This window comes from Magnolia sinica, chromosome 19, assembly GCF_029962835.1.
Source record: "Magnolia sinica isolate HGM2019 chromosome 19, MsV1, whole genome shotgun sequence".
Taxonomy (NCBI): Eukaryota; Viridiplantae; Streptophyta; class Magnoliopsida; order Magnoliales; family Magnoliaceae; genus Magnolia; species Magnolia sinica.
The window spans coordinates 14,268,192-14,281,101 of NC_080591.1; the positions used below are offsets into that span (position 1 = coordinate 14,268,192).

Below are 12,910 nucleotides of genomic sequence, written 5' to 3' on the forward strand. Positions count from 1 at the left end.
ATAAAGTGGTGACGAATATCAATGTGTTTAGTGTGTGAGTGATAAACAGAAATTTTAGCCAAATTGATAGCACTCTCGCTGTCCAAGTTAACCGGCATGGGCTCTTGCTGAAGTCTCAACTAATTTATCATGCCTCTAAGCTAAACACCTTCTTTAAACGCTTCTGTCACTACCATATATTCTGCTTCGGTCGTGGAAAGAGCCACCATGGAATGAAGCTTCGACAGTCAACTGATTGCTCCATCCGATAGTACAAACGAGTATTCTGAAGTAAACTTCCTGGAATATATACTGCCTGCATAGTCAGAATCCACATACCCTACCAACTTTGTCCCTGTTTTTTCAAAAGTTAAGACGCAGTCTTTCGTACCTCGAATATATCGAAGTAGTCATTTCATCTCTTTCCAATGTTGCTTACTGGGGTTTGACATGTATCTGCTCACAACACTGATTGCTTGTGAAATATCCGATCTCGTACAGACCATGACATGTATTAAACTGCCAACCGCATTTGAATAAGGCACATGAGACATAATATGTTTTTTCTCATTGGATTTAGGACATTGTTTTGAGGAAAACTTGAAGTGAGCCGCGTAGGGAATGCTTACCGACTTTGCCTGATTTATCCCATACTTAATCAATACCTTTTCAAAGTATTATACCCGTGACAACCAAAGTCTGCTCCTCTTCCTGTCTCTATGAATATCTACGCCGAAAACTCTCTTTGCAGCCCCCAGATCTTTCATCTCAAATGTTCCTGATAACTGAGTCTTCAGTACATTGATTTCAAACATATCATGACAAACGATTAACATATCATCAACATACAGTACTAGGATGATGAATTTTGCATCACTCAGTGTCTTGTAATAGACACAGTAATCGTATTCACTTCGAGTAAAATTTTGACTCACCATGAAAGAATTAATTTTTTTATACCACTGCCTAGGCGACTGTTTTAGGCCGTACAACGACCTCATTAACCTGCAAACCTTGTTCCCTGCCCCTTTAACTTCGTAGCCCTCTGGTTGCTTCATGTAGATCTGCTCTTCCAATTTTCCATGCAGGAATGCAGTCTTCGCATCCATCTGTTTTAGCTCGAGATCGTATTGGGCAACCAGCGCCAACATGAATCTGATAAATACCTGCTTAAACACCGGCGCGAATATCTCTATGAAGTTGATTCCTTCTCTCTGAGTATAACCCTTCACTACCAACCTTGCTTTGTATCTCTCATGTTTCCTTTTGAATAACCACTTGCATCCGATCGTTTTTCGGCCCATAGGAAACTCCACCAACTCTCATGTGTGATTTTTGTGCAACGAGTCCATCTCATCATTCATCGCCAACTTTCACTTTTCTGCATCAGGCTCATCAAGAGCCTCCTTAATAGTAAACGGGTCCCCCTCATCTGTAATGAGGGCATATGTAATATTAGAATCGTCTCTGTATCTTGCCGGTAACCTGCGATCATGCGGTGGGTTCATTCTCATAAGTGGCTGCTTCACCTGACCATGTACCTCTGTCTTCGCATCTGTCTCTACTTGTGTTTCATCTGTATCAATCTGGACGTCTACGATCACTTTTTTCCGTTCATCTTACTCCTTTTGATCATTCTTGCGAAATAGAGAGCTTTCATCGAATCTGACGTCATAGCTAGTGATGACCTTGCGTGTGACCTTATCGAATAACCTGTAACCTTTCACACCAATGCCATGGCCAACAAAGATATACTTTTTGGCCCTATGGTCTAGCTTATCTCTCTCAACTGACGGTACATGAGAGTAAGCCTCACAACCAAATATGCGTAGATATGAGTAGTCGATTTTTTGACTACTCTATACTTCATTTGGGATTTTACATTCAATTGCCATTGAAAGAGACCGGTTTACCAAATAACAAGCCGTGTTAACGGCTTCAGTCCATAAGTCATTGCCGAACGCAGCATTACTTAACATGCATCTGGCCTTCTCCAGGAGAGTCTGATTCATTTGCTCGGCCACACCATTTTGCTCGGGCGTGTGGCGCACTGTGTTGTGCTTGATGATCCCTTCATGCTTGTAATAATCATTACACTCAGTGAAAGTAATTTCTCTATCATTGTCAATCCTTAAAACTTTTATTTTCTGCCCTGACTGTTTTTCTACCATTACCTTCCATTACTTGAATATGGTAAAAACTTCGAATTTACATTTCATGAAGTAAACCCAAACTTTCCCGGAGTAATCGTCAATGAATGAAACAAACCATAACGACCCCCCAAGGGAAACTTCTGGCGATGGCCCCCATACGTCATAGTGCACATAATCAAGCACTCCCTTACAAACATGTTTTTTAGATTTAAAAGACAGTCTAGATTGTTTACCATATATACAATGCTCGCATATATCTAAATCAGAATTTTTAAAAACTGAAATCAAACACCGATCAGAAAGTACCTTCATGCGCCGTTCGCTCATGTGGCACAGAGGAGCATGCCACATACGTATAGACGTGGAGTCTGTAATAGCTGCTGCCGCTCCACCTGTGGAAGTGCTCCCAATCAACCTGTAAAGGTTTCCATGCCTCTGCGCTCTCATAATCACGAGTGCCCCTTTTGAAACTTTAAGGACACCATCAATACCAATGAACTTGCACCCCATAGCCTCGAGTGCACCAAGAGAAATCAGACTTTTCTTCCTATCAGGAACGTGCCTGACATCGGTCAAGGTACGCTCCATCCCATCAAATATTTTGATACTTACTGTGCCAATAGCCACAACATTATAGGCATTGTCATTGCCCATAAAAACCTGTCCACCATCGCATTCCTTATAATTGGCGAACCAACTCCGACGAGGAGTCATGTGATAAGATGCTCCTGTGTCAAGTATTCACTCGTCTTTATGAATGTCGTGTAAGTGACCAATCATGGAAACAGACAGAATATCACCACCACTTGATTCTTCATTAGATGTGACCATGTTGGCCTCCTTGGAAGAAGCCGCTGAATTTTCTTTCTTCGTTTTAGGATTTTTACAATCCTTCTTCACGTGTCCAGATAACCCACAATTCCAACACTTTAATTTTCCTTTGCCCTTGCCCTTGGATTTGGATTTAGGTCTTGAGGATCCTGTACTTCGCTCAGAATCTCTGCCCCTCGTAATTAATGCCTCGGAAGATGCCCCCATATCGCCGTTTAACTTTTTCATAGCATTCCCTTGAAGGACTGAGATAACAGTGTCAACACTTAGGGTTTTATCTGCGGTGCACATCGTGTCCCTGAAAGACTCATATGATGCAGGAAGAGAATTCAACAATATACATGTCTGTTCCTCATCTTTGACCACTTCCTTCATATCCAACAATTTGCACATCAATTTATTAAAGTTGCTGATATGGGCTTCTAGATCTCCATCCTCTGCCATCTTGAAGGAATAACACTGTAGCTTAAAGTGTAGGCGATTTTCAGAGGACTTCTTTGCATATTTGTTCTCTAACTTCGCCCACAAACCAGCCGCAGTTTTCTCCCTCAAAACATTATATAGAACCTCATCCGTGAGACATAAACGGATAGAGGCTAAATCATTACTATCAAGGTTTTCCCATTCATCATCTTTCATGGTAGATTTCCGCTCCTCATGAGCCTTAATCTCGCATTAGTTGGTTAACAGGCTAAGCATCTTAACCTTCCATAACTCAAAATTATTTTTGCCTGAGTACTTCTCAATATCAAACTTGCCGTTTCCCATTATTACTAATCCTGCAGATTCAGATCTGTGCCCCAACAATTGCTCTGATACTACTTGTTGGGGATTTGTGCCGTGGTTTTTTCCCGAGAGGATTTTTCACGTTAAAACTTTGTGTTCTTCTGTGATTGCTTGTTACCATTAAATTGTTATCCTTGATTTAGATCTGCATGATTCCGCAGCACAAATCCCCAACAGAAAGTAAGTCTATTTCAAGTTATGTCTTTATGTTAAATGGACATGTCATTTTATAGTCCAACAAGTAGTCCTCAATTGTCCTTTCAACCATGGAAGAAAAATACAATGCATGCTATATGGCAAATTAAGAAAGTATATAGATCATGAGATTATTTTAATTTTTGAATGTTACTCCTTTAACTAAAGGTCCTCTCTTGATAATGATAGATAATAAATTCGCTATAAATCTCATAAGGGATTGGAATTGCCCAAAAAAGTTTAAGCACATCAAAATTAAATATTATTATATCAGAGATCAAGTGTGGAATTGATAAGCTATGCTTAACTATATATCTAACTAGAGAGATGCTAGCTGATTTCATGGTGAAATTAGTTGATAGAGATATATTTAAAATACATATCAAATGAATGAGACTTAGTACTATAATATTTTTCCTGAGAAGAATTTTTCTTAATAGTAGGCATTCAATCACCGTTGCTTTTAGGTGGTGTAGTCCTTCAAAACTCTCCATTAAAAAAGAAAAAGAAAAAAAGAACAACATGGATAAAACACATATCATCACGGAGCCATAAAACACCCTAAAGCATGCAGCATCGGTATGTAATATGTGTCCAAGGTTAACCCCTTAAAAAACACTACTATGACACGTACCATAATGTGAGTGAATTAGGTGCACCCTGGCCCTCGCCCCAAGATGGTGCGGCCCTTATGGTGGGCCCACCTTGATGCATATATTATGTATTCATGCCGTCCATCTGTTTTACCATACTATTTTAGGGCATGAGCCTAAGAAATGAAGTAACCCAAATCACATATGGACCATATATACCATAGTAAACAATGGTGATTGACTATAAATTTTTTATTATCATGTGCTACAAGTTTTGGATCAAGCTTATATCGATTTTTTACTTGCACACTGGTTTATACAACACTATCAACCAGCTCGGTGACAAATAAAAACAAATCAGTGTTTACAATGGGCTCTAGAGAGATTTTAATGGCACACGTTTAATCACCACGATTTCCTATAGCATGGTCCACCTGAAATTTAGATCTGTTTCATCTTTTGGGGTCAAGCTCTTATGGTCCACTAGATATTTGGATTTGATTCATTTTCAGTTCATGCCCTGACGCAGGGATGAACGTGATGCGAGGTCGGTCACCATCTTCCTCAAGGATAACTATGAATCCACGGAGCTTCTCTGGATTACTTCTCATAGAGACTTTTGAATCCATGAAAAAAGAAAAATAGGAAAAATATAAAATAAATTCTATAAAATTCATAATTTGATTGATGAATGAATAAACAAGTTTACACTCCTTTAAATAAGGATACTAAGCAATGAAACAAGTTTTAGAATTAAACTACAACTAAAACTCTTAGAATTCGCAACTTATTATAAATATTAAACTTATTATTTATAAATGGTTGTAATTTTTACTAGCGCACATGGTTTTCGGTAAAAAAATGGTGTCCTATTTGGTCAAACCATGATGTTCTCCTAATTATTCTAAGCAAATTTCTTGTTGGGCACGGCTCCTAGAGCCTAATGTAAGAAGATTTATACTCAAAGTAAAACTAACCATATATAAATAGTAAAAATGAATTTAAGACAGGATTTTGACCATTGATCTAATGATATTTCACAAATTCAGCACAGATGACCAGGCATAGCAGGGTTGGATGGCTAAAGTAGTTCGTCCTCACCCAAAATCATATATGGTACGTCCAATAACTCATTATAGTTTGTGAGATATGTTCATTTTAAGATCCGATGGTCTGGAGCACTTCCATTTCCTGTTAAACCTTTTTTTATCCATCTTGACTATGAAATTGTCCGCGACCCACTCTACAGCATGGCCTAAAATAATATGGCAAAACGGATGAAGGGTGTGGGTATAAAATATATGCATAAGGAGGGGGCGATGGCAAGGGCCTCACCGTCTTGGGTGAGACCGGAGCTGCAACCAATCCGCTCCCTCCCTTCTTTGGACGGTAATCGACAACGGCCTTTATAAGCGAAGGTACGGTGGCTGACAAATGTTACGTTCAATCGCATCACGCGTGGAGAAGGACGGCACTTATGCAAGATCGTGGAGACTCATCCACAGCTTCAACCTTGCAGATGGCATGAATGAAAAAATCCCGATATGATCGTGAGGTGGGCCACAATAAATATAATGTGAACCGTTTCTCAATTATCTCAACTGTTCAGTCATTCCCTACGTGTATGACTCACCCGATGAGCATATTGGCCATATCCTACAAATACAATCTATCCAGTGGCCCTAACCCGATGAGCGGATGGATCTTTTACACGTGTTTCTAATTTACATACATGAGGCGAGTGCGCTTATTCAACCGTACTCAAGCACGCACACTTCAGCATTTTTCGTGGTGGATAGTGGATTGGAGGAAAGTTCAGTGGTCCGGCGCGAAACATGGATGGATCCATTACCACCACAATTCTTATAACGTGACAGCATCATGCAATGCTCCAGCTAGCGGCGCGAGTAGATATCTTTGGTTCACACGTGCCACCTGGAAACTGATTATCCGAACCGCCGTCCGTCATGAGAAACCAAGTCGTTACGTTCTTCGTCACAAAAACTGGAATCGGATTGGGCGGTGAGACCAAAACCACCAGTATCCTTCGGTGACTGGACCGTGTGAGCCCACCTTGATTTATGTGTTTCATCTACGCCGTCCATACGTTTTTTCAGCTCATTTTAGTGCATGATCCTAAAATTGAAGCATATCCAAAGCTCAAGTGGGCCACACCATGGGAACTGTGGGAGTTGAATGCTTATTGTTAAAAAGTTGATGGGGCTACAGAGTTTTAGATCAAGCCAATATTTGCGTTTCCCTTCATCTAGGTCTCTGTGACCTTATGAACAGGTTGGATGGCAAGCAAACATTTCTGTGGGCCCAGGAAGGTATCAATGGTTATTCCACTATTTCCTGTGGTGTGGTCCGTTTGAGCTTTGGATATGCTTCAATATTGCTGTAACGTTCTAAAATGAGCTGGAAAAATGGATGGAGGGAATGGATAGAAGACATACATCACAGTGAGCCATACAGAGTCTGATATCGGGTGATGTAGGGGTGACGACCGAATCCACTTCCCCTAAGACGAGTGCACTCAGCGTCTGGTGGGGCGCGCGGTCTTGGTGTTACCTCGGTAATAGCTCAGTGGGTGTTACCCTAGCCGGAGGGCCCACCTTGATAACATGTTGTATATCCTCCGTCCCTTCGTTTTTTTCACCCCATTTTAGTATGTAGTCTCAAAAATTAAGCACATCCGAATCTCAGGTGGACCACACCACAAGAAACAGTGATGATTGAATTTACACCGTTAAAAACTTCCTAAAGGCCATTATACGAAGATCCTTAAATTTTATTTGTCATCCAACACGTTAATAATGTCAACCAGAACTAGATAAAAGGATAATACGAAGATTAGCCTGATCTAAAATCTTTTGTGGTTCACAAACTCTTTTAGTAGTCATTCACCACTTTTTCCATGGCTGTGTCGTGCACCCGATATTTGGATCTATTCAGGTTTTGGAATAACGACTTTAGATGAGCTGACAAAACAGATGGGGGCGTGGATATGAAACACACTCATCAAGGTGGGCCCCACACGGTAATGGTAAAACTCACTAAGCTGTTAAGCGGGTGAGAGCTAATGGGCTCCTCATCAGGTGCCCACATATGTACTTAAACGTGGATTATTGATCAATATCTTTTTACTTTCGATTCATTTTCATGCACACCTAGCCAGCCTGACAAGTCAACTGTTTTATTTTCTCTCTACGGAAAATTAACGATGGATCCATCAGAAAGAACGGCTCAGATCTCTCCACCCCTGCCGCATTGGCTCTATGTGGAGAGCAAGCTACCCACGCGAGTAGCTTCGCATTTCTCAACAGCGCAAGCAGCTCCACATCTCTTCCCCGCCAAAAAAACGTTTCCAAAAGAGGTATAACACCTCGGGAGCTCCGAAATCTCTGTGCCTCTCTTTTTATTATAGCGTCAATATGGAATATTAATACAATTATCTGAACCAATAATCGCATACTAGATAAATAATACTATCATCTCAATATAAACAAGATAAAAATATTAATAAATTAAATTTTTTCTAACTATATATGTTTTAGTGTCCATATGCATGCCACCAATCAAAGATTCATAAACATTGAATTTTTTTATTTTTGGTTAAAATACCAATTAAAAACCATTGTTTATATTGAATGAACGGCTCTGATCTATTCCTTGTTTGCAGCATATGCTGGGAGCGACATGTAGGCATGGTACCTCATATGCCTCCAGAAGCACTGGATCAGTTCCCATCAACCTTTTCTCTGCCAAAACTAAAAATCCCTTCTCCAGCGATAACCTCACTCTCACTCTCTCCATGATTCTCTCGAAGCCCTCCTCAAATCCCCCCTTCAGCGCCTCTTCTCTGCATCCCGCTTCCAGAAGAAACCCTAGAAATCTAGGGTTTTTTCCACCGTTCCCTTCTCTCCGCACTGGATTCAGGGCATTCTCTTCCTCCTCCAATCAACCGGACCAAAACCCTAGAGCCAATCCCTCCAGAAATCAGCAACACAAAACCGGAGAATATCACGGGCACGAAGAAGATCGTCCCGTGCATTGTGAAGTCGATGTGGTATCGTGGCGGGAGCGGAGAATCCGAGCTTGGGTATCGGTGGCTATCGATGTTGAAACCATGTGGAACGTGCTCACGGATTATGAGAGGCTTGCCGATTTCATTCCTAATCTCGTACGCAGGTGAGCTTCATTCCTGTTGAATTTCAACATGCAAGTGACTTGTCGACTGTACACGTGGTAGAGATGTCAACCCGGCCCGTCCAAATTGTGTCTGCCATTGTGGGTGGACCACTGACCTTTAAAAAAAATAAAATAAAATCCATTGGATGACCACAAATTGGATGGCTGAGATACTTTAGTTGAGGGAAATTTTAGGTGATGCTCCGTCCCAAATGGGTGCTCCATTTTGGAGATGGTCTAGATTAAACATGTATGTCATACAGTGGATGAATCACCACCATTCGAAAAGAAAAATGGTGGGTCTTGTTGAACCATCCATAGTCATTTTGGTTTGAGTCCTTGTATTTTCTTTTTGACTGAGTGGTGCCTTTGCCTGCAGCGGGAGAATCCCTTGCCCTTATCCAGGCCGGATATGGCTAGAGCAGAGGGGGTTGCAGCGTGCTATGTATTGGCATATCGAAGCTCGTGTTGTTTTGGATCTTCAAGAATTCCCCAATTCAGTTAGTCTTTTAAACTTAAGATAAGATTGTAGTATTAATCAAATATAGTTAAAAAAATCACTTGGTAGATTTCATTTCTGCAGCAGAGGAAGGACTGATTTGAGATGTTGCTGAATAAAAGCAGAGCGTGAAATGCTGATTGTTGAGTTAAAAGTTTGGTGAATTATTTCAAATGGACTTTTACCAGGACTGGTTGAACACATATCTCCCACCGCCCAAAGATATGTTGCACATATATATCCTGCAATCCAAAGATGGTCGGAGGACCTCACCAACAAATCTCCACGATGATGACAGAGATTTGTTGGGTTCTTCCAACCGTCTTTGGATTGTGGGATATACATGTCCAGCGACTCTTGCTGAACATAATATATGTGGGCAATAATTTTTGTTGAAGATGGCATACAGTTTTTTTTTTTTTTCTCTATTTTGATTTCTTTGTTAAATACATTGGCTCTTGGGGGGACAAATTTTGTCTTCTATTTATGATTCAAAATTTTGAAAACTCGACTCAACTGAATTTAATGTCTAGCCAGGTCAAGTTGACCAGAAGAATCAATTGAATCTCCAATTTATCTGACTCGATATATTATAATTATATAAAACAATTAAAATAGTTGTGAATATTTGAAAGAACTTAAAATTCTGAAGCAGCCATGGGGGTTATGCTATTTAGTTTCATAGTTAAGGTTTTAGGTTCAAGTCTTATCAGCCATCATAAATTTTATCAGCAAAATAGTTGACCCATCAGTTCCCAGATTTTTACTAAACCAAGTGACTTGGTTAGAATCTCCACAAGTTGTGTGGAGTTGATCGAGTTAGTGATCTGGTTCTTGAGTCTGGAAAGTATGCCATGGCATATTTTTATATGCGACTAATATGCGATCGCATAATGGCTCAATGGTCAGAAATATGATTGTTGAGACTTTATTTATATATATTTTTTGCAATTTCAGCCACTTTTGCCTACAAATAGGCACTCAAATCCCTCACATTTTCACCATTGATTTCCATTCTAAAGCTGACAATCGCACTCTCTCTCTCTCTCTCTCATTCTAATTTATCTACAGACTACATTAAGTTGTAAGTTGTAAGTTGTGAATTGTTTTAAGTTATCAAGTTATCCATTTATCAATAAAATTTCTATGTTTGAAGTTTTTAATAATTAATTCTCTCTTAATGTAGCTTGTCGATTGTTTTGTTAAAATTTTTGTAAATATAATATAAATAATTAAACATATAACATAATAAAATGCTCAAACTACAATGAAATAAGTAAAACAAGTTATCCAATCTCTTAGTCAAGTTTTCCCAATTTTTTAGATTTTTGGTTTTTATTTTTATCCTTTATCCTTTTTTATTTTTATTAAAAAAAACGATAGCATATGCGAACAACATATGTTGATTGCATGTGATCGCATATGCGATTTGACAACATTGATTAGAACTCTTTCAACATCGTACATAGCTTTTTTTTTTTTTTTTACACACGCACACACACCACCACACACTCACGCTATAGTGGGATTTCACCACCTATGGGTACTCGAACCCTTGACAAAGTGTTGAAACTCCTAAGAGTCTACCACCGGAGCAAGAGCAAGGACCCTTGAACATAGCTTCTTGTTGTTGTTTCTTTTCACTAGAATTGTTTTCCAAGTTCCGAGAACTCCTTAAGTTTCTCTGCGATATCTTCAGCCCGTGAACATGCCACTACGTTTTTCTTGGTTCGGGCGAAACATTCGGAATACATCTCACTTAGAACTCTTACCACAAAAATTGCATTTGAGGTGAAGGCCATTGTTCTCATCCACCTTTGAGCAATAGTCTCACGTTGGGTTGTTATCCTTAACCTTGGTCTTCTTCCCCGTCTTCAACAACAATCAACACACTCCCATCTATTAGGGGGGAAAAATCCGATTATTTAGCTAAAAAATAAGTATATAAATCTTTAAGATCGAAAAGAATCATAAAGTTAAAAAAATAGAATATTTTCAACTTATTTATCCTAAAAGGGAAGATAGGAAAGATAAAAGATTAGATAAGTATTTTATGTTATTTTGTACCCATTTTGATGTAGGATCCCAATGGAGACACCGATGTTTGATTCTGTTGAGCGACGAGAAAGATAAGTTGATTTCTTTCATTAAGTTTTTGAGGGCTAAAAAACCCCAAAACCCTTTTCTCTCTCTTAAAAGAAACAAAAAAGTGTTTTTTCTTTCTAATGTTGGTGGGCCTTAGAAAACTTTTACAAACAAAAAGAATAAAAAGGCGGAAAAAGCTGTTATTATTATTTTTTAAAAAAAGGAATTTTCATCTTCTTTTTTTTCCTGGTGAATTATGGTGGAAGTTGAATCGTACTATTCAGATTATATTGCGATTTGGATTTACGATATGATTAGAAACCCTAGCGATACAGTTTGAATCATTTGATTCAGATAACATTGATCATACCTTGGATATCCTTTTGCCCGTACGCATAAACGTACTCCCACCCATGTCCATGGTTGAATGTTCACCATAACTAGTACAATTGCTTGTTGAATAACCATGAAGTTCGTAATTAATATTTCTATAATTCATATAATTTATTAGCACATTCAATGTACTCAATAATTACACTAAATCAGTCATAGAATGTACTGTGCATTTGTTTTTAAAAAATATTTTTTATAATTTTTAAAAATTAAATTTATTTTTGAAAATAAATAAATGAGTATGGCTGATGTTAAGATTAGCATACACTCTAAATGTACACAAGTATTAGGAAGAAATAACATGTGGTTAATCTATTTTTTTAAATGATCTTTTATTATTCTTAAAAAATGATATTTTATTTATTTATTGATAATCTTCAATTTAAAAATATATTTTCTTTAAATTTCAAATAGTTCCGTTAATCTGTAGATCAACTTCCAAGCACTTTAATGTGATTTTTCCATATTCTAATTGCAAGTTAAATGAGTGAATTTTGAAAATTTTCAAATTTCCCCAATTTCCCATATTTTAAAAAATCAGAGGTCAAAATCCATGATTGAGCACGCAAAACATGCCGAATAATGGATTACTAACTTCATCCCACTGATTCCAAGCAATCTAAACGAGGGAAAACAATTCAAATTAGCAAAAACTCACTGATTAGGTTTCCGGTATCGCATGCTTTTCTATCTCAATTTCCACACCAAGTCGCATTTCTTTCCAAACAAATGAAATGGAATGGTCGCAATCCCCTTAGGAATAGAATCACAACAAAAAATTTCAAAGAATATCATTTAAAAAAAAAATTTCGTTGTAGTTTTGAATTTCTTTTGGAAGGGGCTGATGCAACTGCATATCATTGATATGTATTGCACGTATCAACAATATCGAGAAGTTTATACAGGCAATATTGTCAAAGTATCTCAATGTATCAATATTTCATCCGTACATTATGATATTTTTTACAATATTGTATGGCACCAGGAATTTGACACCTAACTCCCTGTTTCATATGTCGAGGTGTGATACCAATACTATGGGCCAATATCGATATTTAAATCACTGGTTGGGATTAGCATTCGAAATATTGGCATCACATTACATATTGCACCCTTGGGATATAGATACGTATCGGTTATTGCAGGGATATATCGCTTTTATTGTGTAATGTATCTTTGTTGTTGGAAACATGGAAAACATTGGG

General features: G+C 38.4%; 1 protein-coding gene across 1 annotated transcript in view; it reads left to right on the forward strand.

Moving 5' to 3' along the window:
- Nucleotides 1-7,760: 7,760 nt before the first annotated feature.
- LOC131234527 (uncharacterized) overlaps nt 7,761-12,910 on the forward strand; it is a 28,468-nt gene continuing 23,318 nt past the window's right edge. The window contains exons 1-3 of the mRNA XM_058231467.1: nt 7,761-7,913; nt 8,220-8,728; nt 9,108-9,228. Of these exons, the coding sequence (XP_058087450.1) occupies nt 7,761-7,913; nt 8,220-8,728; nt 9,108-9,228 (783 nt within the window). The remainder of the gene's footprint in view (nt 7,914-8,219; nt 8,729-9,107; nt 9,229-12,910) is intronic.